Here is a 16,338-nt window from a genome sequence, read left to right as displayed (position 1 = left end):
AGACTGTGGTCACTGCCAGGGTCAGCCGTTATCAAGGTGACCCCGGAGCAATTAGGGTTAAGTGCCTTGCTCAAGGGCACATTGACCGATTTTTCACCTTGTCGGCTCGGGGATTCAAACTAGTGTCTTTTCAGTTACTGGTCCAACGCTCAAACTGCTAGGCTACCTGCCGCCCGTTGTTGTTGCTGTAGTATTTCATATTGAGATTAGAGTGGTCTTGACTAATAATCCTCTCCTCTTCCACCTCCTGCTACAGCTTCACATCAGTGTTTCTCCCGAGAGGGTCAAACTGAACGTGGACTGCCAGGAGGTGGCAGAGAAACCCATCAAGGAGGCCAACAACATCTCCACAGACGGCTATGAGGTGCTGGGAAAGATGGCCAAGTCAGGAGGATCAAAGAGGGAGTCGGCAACAGTGAGTGAAAAATGTACAACACTAATTCAAAATGGAAAACCTCTAAGGAAATGCATCCCTCACTCACACACAAGCTGTTGGTGTGAAGTGCAAAGTGCCCAGATTTTACACCTAGCTGTTCATTTGTTGATGCTCAATTAAGAGCTACAACTCACAGTCATTGTTGGATGAATGAAAGACGCTGCTCTCTCTCCCTCTCATTTTACTTGTGTTCCAGCTCTCTGTGGGTGATGGCCTGTTTCTGGAGCCATGTTGTTTTTGAGTCCTCAACGCTGGAGCTCAATGGAAGCCATGTGTAACGCCCATCTGTGTTCTAATCTCTTTTTTCTCTCCGTTCTGTTGTACAGTTCCAGCTCCAGATGTTTGATATTGTGTGCAGCTTGAGCTGGACCAGCAGAGACAAATGTTGTGACCTCCCAGCCACGGTAAGAGCAGTTTCGCTGTGGACGGCCCTCCAGTAAGGCCTCATAGCTGTACAGTACCATCAAGCCTTTGCACTTTGACTCGCATTCTAGCATGGACTATAAATTAAGAGAGCCATTATATTCTTGCATGCATGCATGTGTCAGAGGTTCTATGTAATTTCTAAAGTGTGCACGTGCTGTATAGACTTTGTCTGAAGCCTAGCTGGGAATTTTTTTTAAATGAAATGATTGCATTGGCAGGCCTGAATAGACCATTGTATTCCTCTTTAATTGGACTAATCTCAGTACAGTTTTACAATTCCAATCCCACCAAAACAACTGGTCCTTTTGATCATGTGGTGAACAGATGAATCATTGTACTCATCTGTGACATGTTTATTACCAGATACATGTGCACTTACTTACTTGACTGTAGCCAATTACCCATCTATCCCTCTCTGTGTCATTTGCATGATATATTCATATATCATGGCAAAGAAGGCTGTGTTGTGTAAGTTGTCACATATTTCCTTCAAACAAAACAGTTGGGTGTAGACCATGCACTCCACTATTGCAGCAGTCATGTTTCAGTATGCACCCCCGTTTTCTAATGGCTTTAGTAGCTTTTCTAAAGGGTTTCCTTGAAGAAAACTTCAAGGCACCATTTTATTGGTTTGGGTTGTCAGAGCAGTGGCACTCATTTTCAATACAGATACTCCTATCTGCACTTGTTGTATTTTGTGGGTTACCAGAAAGGCCCACTGATGTCAAGAGATGCCCAATGGGACATACTATTAATATTGTATTTTAGTAAAGTATTTTTTACATTCTCATTATCTTCCTTACCCTCCCCCTCTCCTTCCTTTCTGTATTGCAGAGAGATGAGCTCAAGTGCCCGGCTCTTCCCCATGCCTGCACATGTGCACAGGACAGCGTTGGTCCTCCGGGGCCACCCGGCCCCTCGGTAAAGACATGAACCATCCCTCCATTTCTCCTCGTCTTGGGGCAGGGTTCTCTCTTCTTCGGTCTGTCCTCGCCTGGCAGCAAAGCTCTCTCTCTACTCTCTCATATAATAATGATGATGATACCTCTGTCTCCACTATGATGATGTGGACATATAGGAATAGTGTTACAGGGGTATTCTTTTTTCTTCATAATTGTTGCCCTGCTCTAAAGTTTAAGCATGTGGATATTAGAGTGGGGACATCCCTCATGTGAGTATCTGTGTTTTTCCCATGGAAAACGAATGAGAGGGGGATGAGATGAATGGCGTGCGATGAGGTGTGGGCTATCAGGCTTAGAGATGTGTCAAAAGATAAATGCCCATCTGAAAAGAAAACTGGAAAAACCTTGAAGAGGAGTCTGGAATATGTATGCTTCACTTTGCAACCTTACTAAGCCCCTGTGGGAATTCCTGCCGGCTTGGGGTTTAGGTCTGGAAGCAGCTCCTGTTGTGGGGATGGCTCTGATTCTCAGTCTCTGACTCTGTCTTTCATTCTATCTTGACTTTCCCAGGGTGGACCAGGTACTAAAGGACCCAGAGGAGAAAGAGGAGACTCAGGCCCAACTGTAAGTCAAGAATTTGGATCATTATCAAGCTATTTAACACACACTTAACACACACAGCGATTAATGAGTCTGAGTCATTGGATATTATGGTGTTGTGTGGCCGAGCCGCAATCAAACGTTGAATCAAGCCATATCCAACTGAGCTAACAAGGCCCAACTCATTTACAATAAAGCAGAGTTCAGCCTAATGCAGTAGGGATCTCAAAGCAGTTACCACTGAACTGTACAGTCCACCATTCGCATGCCCCATCAGACAAAACAGATTGCTCACATCTGAACTCACTTATTGAATGTACTGTATATTCTTCAGCTTGATTTGTACTGTGTATTTTTCACCAGCTTGATTTATGGAGGCCAGTGTCGAGAGGTCTGATGAGAAATAGAACATGTTTCTCACCAACAGTTACTGACTGTTCTGGTTCCTTCTCATTCTCTCAGCCCTGCTGTTGAGGTCTACAGGGAGATATGGTGTGAATAGTTTAAAAGTAATGGGACTATGTTTGGTTTTGTCATTATGCTTCTACCATAGGGTTCAATGGGCCCCCGTGGAGAACAAGGACTTCCAGGACCATCCGGACCTCCAGGTCCACAAGGCCCTAACGGCTTGTCTCTGCCCGGAGAACCTGTAAGTAACACCCCCTTAGATTATGAGGACACTGGTGTCTTAGGGGTTTGTGTTAGTGAACATAGAAATATAATTGCATTGAAGGGATTCTATTTCTATGTCTCTGACCGTCACTGCAGCTATCTTTCATCTGGAGTGTTCTGTAGGATTCACAGTGTGTGGGGACTGTAGGACGTCCTCCCTGGCTTATGATTTACACACACAGTTACTGAGCGTTAAGAAGACCCTATTTATTCTAGACAGTTCTTCCTCCTAGAAATTCTCCTAAAGCTGGGGTGTAAATTCACTCTCAGTGACAGACTACATGACCAAGAGAAAGACCAGATCCCTGTAGTTGTTCAGGGTTGGACTCAATTCTAATCCTCTCCTTCTCTTCGTCTTCTCAGGGACGCCCCGGACCAAAGGGAGATCCCGGAGACTCGGGCCTGACTGGGCTGCAAGTGAGTACAGCTCTCTTTTTCATTAGCTGTGGTTTCGAACAGGAAACCGGAGGCAATTCACTGAGAGAAACAGCGCTACTGGAGCCTGGAATCTGTCCACATGGCAACGCTGCAACCACTTTCAAAGTGGGAGGTAGACCATACAGTCCCCAGAGTGGGGTATTCTCTCCAATCAACCTGCTGTTTGACACTCAGTGGACGGCTACCAGTTAAGATATTATGGGAAACAGAATGGTTTTGCCAATGGGAGTTGAGGATTGAAATGAACTGTACACGTTCCACTACTGTCCTGCAACTGCACATACTCTAAACCCTGCAGTCAAGGCCAAAAAGAGGGAATTGCAGACGATTCATTGCTCTACTTAGGTACCACTAATTGGATTTAAATAGCTGGGAAAGAATGTATTGAGAAGACAAACAACCTCAGTATTGGATGAGTACATCCCTCAAGGTTGCCAATGACCACATGATTATGTTCTCAAAGCGTATTTGGAGCATACATTGTATCAAAAGCCCAAAGAGCGATTTCTGGAGACAATGGGACTAAAGATCAGGAGTTTTCTTGGAAGATATCCTTCATCTTCTCATAGATGGACTCCTTGTCCATCTTAGAAGGGGACCACAACATACTGTGATACTTCTTTGGAACTGGTCCTCCACACAATATCCACCATGGCCAGGGACTTTACAAACTGAAAACTCCAGTGCTGAATGATCTGAGGCCCCTTAATTCCAACGATTGGAGGGAGTATTCTGTAACGTTAACAATTTTTTAAAATGTTTACATTTTAGTCATTTAGCAGACGCTCTTATCCAGAGCAACTTACAGTTAGTGAGTGCATACATTTTCATACTGGCCCCCCGTGGGAAACGAACCCACAACCCTGGTGTTGCAAGCGCCATGCTCTACCAACTAGCTACAGGGGACTACAATGACATGAGCATCATTTACATAGTTGAGAATTTCGCATCCCATCAAGGACGACTTTATTTTTGGAATATGAGACTCCCCTGAACCCTAACAATTACCCTGTGAAGTTAATAATACTAAAGAATAATTTTGTTGAGAATTTCTCATCGCATTAAGATGATTATGGCTATAGCAGCCTTGTCTGTCAAAAGCTCCTGCTAACAACATGCATTTCAACAGACAACGTATCCTAATGTACTGGCCGTAAGATGCATCAGCGAAGTGTATTATGTTCTCACTAAATCACAAGGAAACTAGAGAGCCGCTATTACAGGGAGAAACGAGTACCTATAATTTCTGGCAATATGAAAATGCAATTATGGGCCATTTGGGACAAGTCCGATGTGTGTGTTATTACTGGTTATCACAGTTTGATTGAGTGTGTTGTGTTCCTGCAGGGTCCTGCTGGTGCTGCTGGTCCTATGGGTCCTGTTGGACCAGGTGGAGTGAGGGTAAGATCTGCCTCTCTGTGCCTCTACACAGAGCTGCTCAGTGTACAGGCCCTGTTGAAAGGCCATGAATCTAGCCAGCACCTACTTAAGCACGTGTGCATGTGATCACCTACTTAACTCAACGTGTGCAGTTAAAATGTTGTGTGCTCATAGTATTCTGTTGCATGTTAGTGATGTTACTACCCATGTCAGATGACGTAGTTTGATTCCATTGGACTGCTGCAGTAAAATACAGTACAGAGATGGGTCACTAGGGAGATTAGAGAGGTCCTGGTTTATTTCACTATATCTTTATAGTCCCATCTCTTGGAACGACAACATAACTTTGAAACAACAACAACTTTATAGCAACAACTTAATGACTACAATTAAAACTTAATGCCAACTTATTTTTAATGAAGTGTGACTTTTATTGTTGCCTGTTTGTGATTGCCCATCTTCTTTCCCCAGGGACCACCAGGGAAGGAAGGCCCATCGGGACCTAGAGGCCCAACGGGACCGATGGTGAGTACTGGATTGCAGCCAAGAGAAGTAAAACCTCCTGGGAGTGTCTTTTAATGCCTGACAGGAATTATTGGCGCCGGAGAAGATGGCTGCCGTTTTACAGCCCTCTAACCAATTGTACTATTATGCGTGTTTTTTCGCGTTATTTATAATTTATTCTGTACATAATGTTTCTGCCACTGTCTCTTATGACCAAAAAGAGCTTCTGGATATCAGGACAGCGATTACTCACCTCGTATTGGACAAAGATTTTTTCTTCAATGAGTCGGACGCAAAGGATATTCTACAGACACCAGACAATGCCCAAATCCCTGTCATTCGCATGAGAAAGAGACGGTATCGGGGTGCCTTGTAAGGATCCGACGGCGAGCGAGTAAACTGCCTCTTCCATCAATCCTATTAGCCAATGTTCAATCATTTGAAAATAAATTGGACGACCTAAGATCAAGGTTATCCTACCAACGGGACATTAAAAACTGTAATATCTTATGTTTCACCGAGTCGTGGCTAAACGACGACATGGATAACATACAGCTGGCGGTATATACGCTACATCGGCAGGATAGGATGGCTGACTCCGGTAAGACAAGGGGTGGTGGTCTGTGTATATTTGTAAACAACAGCTGGTGCATAAAATCTAATACTAAGGAAGTCTCAAGGTTTTGCTCGCCTGAGGTAGAGTATCTCATGATAAGCTGTAGACCACACTATTTACCAAGAGAGTTTTCATCTATATTTTTTGTAGCTGTCTATTTACCACCACAAACCGATGCTGGCACTAAGATTGCACTCAATGAGCTGTATAAGGCCATAAGTAAACAGGAAAACGCTCATCCAGAGGCAGCACTCCTAGTGGCCGGGGACTTTAATGCATGGAAACTTAAATCTGTTCTACCTCGTTTCTACCAGCATGTTAAATGTGCAACCAGAGGAAATAAAACTCTAGACCACCTTTACTCCACACACAGAGACGCGTACAAAGCTCTCCCTCGCCCTCCATTTGGCAAATCTGACCATAACTCTATCCTCCTGATTCCTGCTTATAAGCAAAAACTAAAGCAAGAAGCACCAGTGACTCGGTTAATAAGGAAGTGGTCAGATGACGCAGATGCTAAGCTACAAGACTGTTTTGCTAGCACAGACTGGAATATGTTCCGGGATTCTTCCGATAGCATTGAGGAGTACACCACATCAGTAACTGGCTTCATCAATAAGTGCATCGATGACGTCGTCCCCACAGTGACCGTTCGTACATACCCCAACCAGAAGCCATGGATTACAGGCAACATCTGCACTGAGCTAAAGGCTAGAGCTGCCGCTTTCAAGGAGCGGGACTCTAACCCGGACGCTTATAAGAAATCCCGCTATGCCCTCCGACAAACCATCAAACAGGCAAAGAGTCAATACAGGACTAAGATTGAATCGTACTACACTGGCTCTGACGCTCGTCGGGTGTGGCAGGGCTTGCAAACTATTACAGACTACAAAGGGAAGCACAGTCGCGAGCTGCCCAGTGACACAAGCCTACCAGACGAGCTAAATCACTTATATAATCGCTTCAAGGCAAGCAACACTGAAGCATGCATAAGAGCATCAGCTGTTCCGGATGACTATGTGATCACGCTTTCCGTAGCCGATGTGAGTAAGACTTTTAGGCAGGTCAACATTCACAAGGCCGCAGGGCCAGACGGATTACCAGGACGTGTACTCCGAGCATGCGCTGACCAACTGGCAAGTGTCTTCACTGACATTTTCAACACTGAGTCTGTAATACCAACATGTTTCAAGCAGACCACCATAGTCCCTGTGCCCAAGAACACTAAGATAACCTGCCTAAATGACTACCGACCCGTAGCACTCACGTCTGTAGCCATGAAGTGCTTTGAAAGGCTGGTCATGGCTCACATCAACACCATTATCCCAGAAACCCTAGACCCACTCCATTTTGCATACCGCCCCAACAGAGCCACAGATGATGCAATCTCTATTGCACTCCACGCTGCCCTTTCCCACCTGGACAAGAGGAACACCTACGTGAGAATGCTATTCATTGACTACAGCTCAGTGTTCAACACCATAGTGCCCTTAAAACTCATCACTAAGCTAAGGACCCAGGGACTAAACACCTCCCTCTGCAACTTGATCCTGGATTTCCTGACGGGCAGCCCCCAGGTGGTAAGGGTAGGTAACAACACATCTGCCATGCTGATCCTCAACACGGGGGCTCCTCAGGGGTGCGTGCTCAGTCCCCTCCTGTACTCCCTGTTCACCCATGACTGAATGGCCAGGCACGACTCCAACACCATCATTAAGTTTGCAGACGACACAACAGTGGTAGGCCTGATCACCGACAACGATGAGACAGCCTATAGAGAGGAGGTCAGAGACCTGGCCATGTGGAGCCAGGATAACTACCTCTCCCTCAACATGATCAAGACAAAGGAGATGATTGTGGACTACAGGAAAAAAAAGAGGACTGAGCACGCCCCCATTCTCATCGACGGGGCTGTAGTGGAACAGGTTGAGAGCTTCAAGTTCCTTGGTGTCCACATCACCAAAAAATTATCATGGTCCAAACACACCAAGACAGTTGTGAAGAGGGCACGACAAAGCCTATTCCCCCTCAGGAGACTGAAAAGATTTAGCATGGGTCCTCAGATCCTCAAAAAGCTATACAGCTGCACCATCGAGAGCATCTTGACTGGTTGCATCACCGCCTGGTATGGCAACTGCTCGGCCTCCGACCGCAAGGCACTACAGAGGGTAGTGTGTATTGCCCAGTACATCACTGGGGCCAAGCTTCCCTTCATCCAGGACCTCTATACCAGGCGGTGTCAGAGGAAGGCCCTAAAAATTATCGAAGACTCCAGCCACCCTAGTCATAGACTGTTCTCTCTGCTACCACACGGTAAGCGGTACCGGAGCGCCAAGTCTAGGTCCAAAAGGCTTCTTAACAGCTTCTACCCCCAAGCCATAAGATTCCTGAACAGCTAATCATGGCTACCCGGACTGTATATTATTTTACATTTAAGTCATTTAGGAGACGCTCTTATCCAGAGCGACTTACAAATTGGATCTATGCATAGTCACTTTAACTCTACCCACATGTACATATTACCTCAATTACCTCAACTAACCGGTGCTCCCGCATGCTGACTCTATACCGGTACCCCCTGTATATAGCCTTCCTACTGTTCTTTTATTTTACTGCTGCTCTTTAATTATTTGCTCTTTTTATTTTTAACTTATCTGTTTTTTACTTAACACTTTTTTTTTCTTAAAACTGCATTGTTGGTTAAGGGCTTGTAAGTAAGCATTTCACCCTGTTGTATTAGCGCATGTGGCAAATTGATTTGATTTGATTTGAAAAGACACTCTGGCTCCAGATCAAACTGCCTCTGTTAGTTAGCCTGCAGCACGTGGTCAAAACACAGACAAACTCAGTCCTTCAGTCAGTATTGACGATAAAGCGTGCGTCTCATTCTCTATACTGTGGTGGAGGCCTGCCTCCAGTTAATGGCCACACCATGCAAATAGGAAGAGGGACAGCGCTGAATTTACATACAGCCTACTTTACCATAAGGACTGCTCTGAAGACCATTAAGCATCCTATTCCTCTTGGGAGTGTTTCCACCCACTTTAGTGGTCTTGGCACAGTATACTGTATGGTGCCTTTACTGTGGATATACAACACAATATAGGGCTGGACCTTATTATACAACATGTTATTTAACAGAGACCGGGAGTGGTTGTTGTTCTTGTATTTACTCATTGGTAACTTTGGTAAGTAGATGTAACAATAACGCTGTTATCTTTCCATCATCCAGGGAAGTCCAGGATCTCCAGGAAACACAGGAAACACAGGCAACCAAGGAAAACCAGGAGACACAGGAAACCCAGTATGTACAAACACAAGTGGTCATATGGTGATTTGCATGGGTCATCAAGGAGACAATGGCCAAGATGTGCCAAAATAGTGCCCCTCTGCAGAATTTCCTCCCACTCTAGTAATTCAGTTCTAAACCTCATTTGTGGAAGCATGAAGGGATGGTTTGGTTAAAAACAATGGAAACTGCATCAGTTGATTGCATTGTGTCTTGGATTTTACTCTGGTTCTGACTGGAGGACCTTATTCGGAACATTTACCCCTGATTGCATTCGATTCAGTTGGAAAACGTTGCAAATCTCATGCAAATGAATGTCATTCCTGTTATTGAGAAATCCATGTTTCCTCTCTTTCACAGGGATTGGCTGGAATAAAGGGAGAAAAGGGAGAGAGGGTATGTACTGTATCTTTTGGACACATCATAACTTTTCAGAGTAGCATTACCTTGTCTCACCAAAATGTGTCTGTTTTCCAGGGAGACTTTGCATCTCAAAATCTGATGCGCTCCATTGCCAGACAAGTTTGCGAACAGCTTGTGAACAGTGAGTGGCAATTTAGAACTTCATAAACCAGCATTGGTTTGGTACACAAACACACACTGGATTCATTGTCTGACATCATATCTTTATTCATTCCTCTCAGGTCAAATGAGCAGAATTGATAATATGATCAACCAGATCCCCACTGGTTACCGTAGCAACAACCCGGGCCCTGCCGGCCCCCCTGGTCCTGCCGGTAACACGGGTCCTCGTGGAGAACCTGGACAGACTGGCCGAAACGGTTTCCCTGGAAACCCCGGCTTACCTGGAAACCAAGGAGAGAGAGGTGAGTGTGAGATGTGCCATTTATCTGTTGTTTTTTGTTTGCCTGTTAAAATTACAACCTATCAGAGATGCAGAACTTAAAGTTGTGACTTACATGTAGGACACAGTCTGTGCTCTTGTTTATCCTATGTAACCTCATAGCAAAACGTCTGGAGTAGCATTGCAACTTTTACAACAATGGTATAATTAAATAATGACAAGAGCACAGAGATCAAATGGCAGTTTTGATTGCAAGCAATTGTGCATAACCCCATCTACAGTAGTCTGAACATATAGGGTTGAAGTTGGAACGTGACATCATGCTAAGACCTGATGGTCATCTGCCATCATGCTTCACTTCCTACAGTAAATCTGATTTACTGTATGCTACAATTTCCTCCATCCTCAAACATGCTCATTTGTGGTTTCAAGAACAGTTATTTTCTGTAACAGATACATTGTACTGTACAATGGGATCTTTTGTCATTGCTAATAACCCGTTCTCTGTGTCTGATTGTTCTGTTGCAGGGACGCCAGGAGAAAAGGGAGAGCGAGGATCCCCTGGAACAGGACAGAGAGGACAGAGAGGACTCAGTGGTCCGCCTGGTAAGACCTCGGACCTCACTCCTCACTTCTCATGTACAATAACCCAATGCCTCTTCCAAGGTCCCCCCCATCTCACAAGAAAACAGGGACCATTAATGCAAGCCTCTGACTCTAATTAACCTCATATACCTTAACAATCAGGCATGGAACATAAGAATCTTCCTGCATATTTACTCTAAACGGTTGTTTTCAACAGCTGGAGACAGTATGTTCCCATTCACTACAGTTCTAACCTAGTCTTACCATGGCAGCCATTTTGTTCTACATCCTCTACTTGGACCTCTCTTTGTGACCTTTAGAACTCCTCCCAGTGCAATCTAAATGACAGACCCAAGGGGCAGGCCAAGATTTACCTAGCTGTGTCTCAAGAACCTTCGTTTGGGCCGCTGTGCTTCATAAATTCTTAGTGAACGGTCAAATGTATTCCCAGCAAAACACTTTTATTTTCTAGAGAGAATTTATGCTTCTTCTTCATGGGATCGGTCCACACAGATGTGTTCACACGTTTGCCATGGGAATTAAAGTTCCTCTTGATCAACATACCACAAGTCTGACGATGGAAGATCAACATACAGTATTATACAACAAATGACTGAGGGCCTAGGTCTATTTCTGAATGAAGGATTCAATATGTGCTGATGCATTATAGCTCCTATTTTCTCTTATCAAAATAATCTACAGTGCCTTGCAAAAGTATTCATCCCCCTTGGCGTTTTTCCTATTTTGTTGCATTACAACCTGTAATTTATATGGATTTCTATTTGGATTTCATGTAATGGACATACACAAAATAGTCCAAATAGGTGAAGTCAAATGAAAAAATAACTTGTTTGGTGCGTGCATATGTATTCACCCCCTTTGCTATGAAGCCCCTAAATAAGACCTGGTGCAACCAATTACCTTCAGAAGTCACATAATGAGTTAAATAAAGATCTGTCACATGATCTCAGTATATATACACCTGTTCTGAAAGCCCCCAGAGTCTGCAACACCACTAAGCAAGGGGCACCACCAAGCAAGCGGCACCATGAAGACCAAGGAGCTCTCCAAACAGGTCAGGGACAAAGTTGTGGAGAAGTACAGATCAGGGTTGGGTTATAAAAAAATATCAGAAACTTTGAACATCCCACGGAGCACCATTAAATCCATTATTAAAAAATTGAAAGAATATGGCACCACAACAAACCTGCCAAGAGAGGGCTGCCCACCAAAACTCACAGACCAGGCAAGGAGGGCATTAATCAGAGAGGCAACAAAGAGACCAAATATAACCCTGAAGGAGCTGCAAAGCTCCACAGCGGAGATTGGAGTATCTGTCCATAGGACCACTTTAAGCCGTAAACTCCCCAGAGCTGGGCTTTACGGAAGAGTGGTCAGAAAAAAGCCATTGCTTAAAGAAAAAAATTAGCAAACACGTTTGGTGTTCGCCAAAAGGCATGTATTTCTTGTTTGTTTCACAATAAAACATATTTTGCATCTTCAAAGTGGTAGGCATGTTGTGTAAATCAAATGATACAAACCCCCAAAAAATCCATTTTAATTCCAGGTTGTAAGGCAACAAAATAGGAAAAATGCCAAGGGGGGTGAATACTTTCTCAAGCCACTGTACCTCTATTCATTCACCAGTGATCCCAAACCCATTCTAGAAATGGCTGAGGATTAGTCTCTAGTAAGAGTTTTATTCACTGTTGATGCTATTCTGTCATCATGGAGACCCCTTTAACATAGCATTCCCCTTTAATTGAAATTCAGCATGTAAAGGCCCTGAGTCCCCAGAAGCTTTCATATCACAGGGGCTAGTGGAAATATCATGCAAGTCATTGATGTCTACTTTTCCCCTCCAGTCGAACACTGCCAAGTCTGTTTCTGTGAATGAAGTGAGACACAACTGAGCAGCAGAGGGAGTAAGCTAGCTAGTGATGATTACTCATTGTTGAGTGGGAGAATCAGATTTTTGTACAATGAGCATTGCTTTGGTGGCTCCTTCATTGACAACACATGTGCTCACTTAAGAGAGCAAGAGCGAGCGAGAGAGTGCTGGGGAAAATTCCATCCTTGGTTTGTACTGTCTAGACAGACTGGGATAGGGGGTAACTCCACACAGCCCTGACTGGCTCCCTTTTTTTCAGACTTTTAATTGAGCCGTCTAAATATCTAAATTACAGTGGTAGAAACCTCCACTTCCAGTTGGGATTTAAGGGTAATGTCAGTGGGGTTTCGCTCTGAGTCTGACCATTCGTTATTTAATTCCCACATCCCACCTTCCTCTATCTACTCCCAGGGCCACCAGGTGAGGCTCGGACCGGCCCCACAGGTGCTACGGGCTCTGCTGGGCCTCGTGGCTCTCCTGGTCGCCAGGGAACCCCAGGAGTGAGGGGACCACCTGGGCCCCCTGGCTACTGTGACTCCTCCCAGTGTGTTGGCATTCCTTACAATGGGCAAGGCTACCCAGGTATGTCCACGACTGACTGAATCTCTATCTGCATGGCAGGATAGCTGAATACATAGTGAATGTATGAATGTAACGTATGCACACACATTTATTTACAACTTACAGAGAGATATGTACTCAACAGCTAACTTTCTGCTCTGGTTCAATGAATGGAGACCATGGGTTTCAAGGGTTTTTAACAAAAGTGCAATGTTGATATTCAGCTATAAGTACCCAGTTCCATTTGATCCAACAAACTTTCTGCAAATGGAATAGTGGACTTATCTTAGTGCCCACAACAGGCTTTTCACAACATTATGAACCCTTTACTTCCAAGGTCTCAATATGTTTGTTATAGAGTAGATATTCATAATAGCATGTAAAACACTGCCAAGTAGAAATAGAAATGGCAAATAACTTTCTCCAACAGAGAGATCTAACCCCCTGTTTGAACTGTTTTCAGGTCGGTCCTAGTAAACTTTCTAAGGCGCCTGTGCCGCTTACACTTTGAAGTCCTGTTTCTGAGATGTTAGCTCACTGGCTAATGAGCCCGTAAGGATAACCATCGTGGACATAACTAATGAACAACGTTAAAAACCCAAAACGAGAAAGAAAGGAGTGGACTGGCACTAACACCACTTCACAGCTACTATCAGACAAGCTGAGATGGCAACCCTACTGGCCTGTTTGCATCTTGAACAAAAACCCCAGCAAACTGAGAGAGGGCTTCTCTACGCAGGAAGGAGCATGTAAAAAATAAAAATAAAACAATACTAATAAATTGGATCTCATAACAAAAGAACAACAGTGTTAACATGTAGACGTGATATCTGTAAATAAACTAATTGTGCCTTGTAAATTATGTTTGAACCACACAATCCACTAAAACCAGTTAACATCTGTATTGAGCTTGTGCCTTATAACCCGCTTCTTACTGACTTACTGCCAGCATAACCTCTGTTTTATTATGATGCCTGAGTGATTTACACAGCTTGTGCTCTGGTCAAACTGAAGCATGTGCCATTTGTAGATTTAATAATGATGTTCTTTGTATGTTTGCCTAATCTATGCTAAATGTTATTTCCCTGCCATTTTCTTCATTTAAAAAAATATATATATACATCGTATTAGTTCATTTGCTGTAGAACATTTGTTTTCTAATACCTCAGTGGGTTTTAGGACTAGCAATAGGATATAGGCTAGAGCAAGAGATTAGTGGCAGTGTCGTCTTAGTGTTTTGTTACAAATTCCATCCCAGCTGTATTACTTGTATTGGTATTTATCTTTATTTGGGGTGTGTGTTCAATATGGTTGATTGTTGTCAATAACATTAAGTGCTAGAGTGCATGGAATCACTAACATTCTTAGAAACAGAGAATTTAGGTCCATACAGTGAATACCTCGGTTGATTATTCATGTTTAGGAGATAGTCAAAAGTTTAGGTTGTACATTGTGCATGTCAACTCTGAGACTGTCGACTAAAGTCCTGTTTGATTGGCAAACTAATATTTCTAGCCACCGGCTACGAGCCCGATCCTGAAACCTACGTAGTCCCTATACCTGAGGAAGAATCGGAAGACGAATCTGAGGCTATACAGTCGCCTGGTTACTCACGAAACCAGAGAGGAAAGAGGTCACTATCAAGAGATGATACAGAGAGGATAGCACCATAAACAAAAACAAACAAATAATTGTTATATTGAATTTATCTCAATTTTTACATGTATTAGTGAAATTCAGAGAATACAATCTACGGGTTTGATACCCCTGGCTTTATTGAGCATATTTTTACACATAAACAAGCTAAGTTTAGGAAGATTAAGTGAAAAATATAAAGAATCTAGACATTATTTCATTACAAATCTGTGTGCTTGCTAACTGTTCCCTTAAGTGTCTCTGCTTGTAATATAACTGCATTAAGTGTTTATTAGAGTCCAATGTTTAATGCACTAATCATGTCAAAGTCAGCAAATACGTTGGGGGAAGTGTATGTCTCTGTACCCATCCACATTACCCCTGTCCCTCACAGCTTCACAATGTCAAGCTCTGTCTGTTCAATTGAAATCATGTAGTTTGCCACCCTCCTCATCAGAAAGAGGGTTACTGGTTCCAGCTCCATTAAAGGTTCTCAACGACTGTTAAATCCCGCTTTCAATTAGTTACTTTAGACCGAATGTGTGTCTGTTTTATAATGCCAACTCACAGCAGATTTTTACCAAAGGTGGAATTGCATGTCTGTGTTGTACATTTAGTAAAGATAAAAAAAATTAACACGGAATATAGTTGTTGTTTTGTATCAATACCAAATGCAGTTGGAATTTGTTTGCAAGACTATGGACATAGAATTGCTTTTCTCATGTTTTAACTGCACATTGTGAATTCCACAGCCTTATTTTCTTATTTATTTCTGAAACAGAAGAGGCATTTTTCAATAAAACTACTGAAAATGTATATTTTGTTTCAGTCTCATGTCTGTGGTGTCTTCGTCTATGTCCCAGCTATTTGATAAATGCACTGTAGCTGCAAACATCAGATGCAGTATGATCACATGGCAGATGCCAATCCCCCAAAAATGTATTTAGTAGAGTGAGTATTAATACACAGGAATAAGAGCTACTTGGCAGACCCAAATCAATTTCCAAGGTTATAGCTACACATAGGCCAATACAGTGAGGGAAAAAAGTATTTGATCCCCTGCTGATTTTGTACGTTTGCCCACTGACAAAGAAATGATCAGTCTATAATTTTAATGGTAGGTTTATTTGAACAGTGAGAGACAGAATAACAACCACAAAATCCAGAAAAACACATGTCAAAAATGTTATGAATTGATTTGCATTTTAATGAGGGAAATAAGTATTTGACCCCCTCTCAATCAGAAAGATTTCTGGCTCCCAGGTGTCTTTTATACAGGTAACGAGCTGAGATTAGGAGCACACTCTTAAAGGGAGTGCTCCTAATCTCAGTTTGTTACCTGTATAAAAGACACCTGTCCACAGAAGCGATCAATCAATCAGATTCCAAACTCTACACCATGGCCAAGACCAAAGAGCTCTCCAAGGATGTCAGGGACAAGATTGTAGACCTACACAAGGCTGGAATGGGCTACAACACCATCGCCAAGCAGCTTGGTGAGAAGGTGACAACAGTTGGTGCGATTATTCGCAAATGGAAGAAACACAAAAGAACTCCCTCGGCCTGGGGCTCCATGCAAGATCTCACCTCGTGGAGTT

The 16,338-nt window shown here is 43.4% G+C and overlaps 1 protein-coding gene across 3 annotated transcripts in view; it reads left to right on the top strand.

Moving 5' to 3' along the window:
• The window catches only part of LOC121545037 (collagen alpha-1(XII) chain-like), an 85,509-nt gene extending 69,953 nt beyond the window's left edge, over window positions 1-15,556 (top strand). For 2 of the 3 annotated variants that reach the window (XM_041855386.2, XM_045209160.1), the window contains 15 exons: window positions 257-415; window positions 763-840; window positions 1,697-1,783; window positions 2,335-2,388; window positions 2,918-3,013; window positions 3,400-3,453; window positions 4,822-4,875; window positions 5,326-5,379; window positions 9,207-9,278; window positions 9,624-9,659; window positions 9,741-9,807; window positions 9,908-10,090; window positions 10,597-10,674; window positions 12,956-13,126; window positions 14,621-15,556. In XM_041855386.2, coding sequence (XP_041711320.2) covers window positions 257-415; window positions 763-840; window positions 1,697-1,783; window positions 2,335-2,388; window positions 2,918-3,013; window positions 3,400-3,453; window positions 4,822-4,875; window positions 5,326-5,379; window positions 9,207-9,278; window positions 9,624-9,659; window positions 9,741-9,807; window positions 9,908-10,090; window positions 10,597-10,674; window positions 12,956-13,126; window positions 14,621-14,778 — 1,401 coding nt within the window. In that variant the 3' untranslated portion in view covers window positions 14,779-15,556. Of the gene's footprint in view, window positions 1-256; window positions 416-762; window positions 841-1,696; window positions 1,784-2,334; window positions 2,389-2,917; window positions 3,014-3,399; window positions 3,454-4,821; window positions 4,876-5,325; window positions 5,380-9,206; window positions 9,279-9,623; window positions 9,660-9,740; window positions 9,808-9,907; window positions 10,091-10,596; window positions 10,675-12,955; window positions 13,127-13,568 lie in introns of all 3 variants that reach the window. The other variant, XM_045209159.1, reaches the window with a different exon arrangement.
• The last annotated feature ends 782 nt before the right edge of the window (window positions 15,557-16,338 follow it).

Source organism: Coregonus clupeaformis, chromosome 29 (genome assembly GCF_020615455.1).
Source record: "Coregonus clupeaformis isolate EN_2021a chromosome 29, ASM2061545v1, whole genome shotgun sequence".
NCBI lineage: Eukaryota > Metazoa > Chordata > Actinopteri > Salmoniformes > Salmonidae > Coregonus > Coregonus clupeaformis.
Note: the sequence above shows the minus strand (reverse complement) of the source record. Positions and strands in the feature narration are given on the sequence as shown.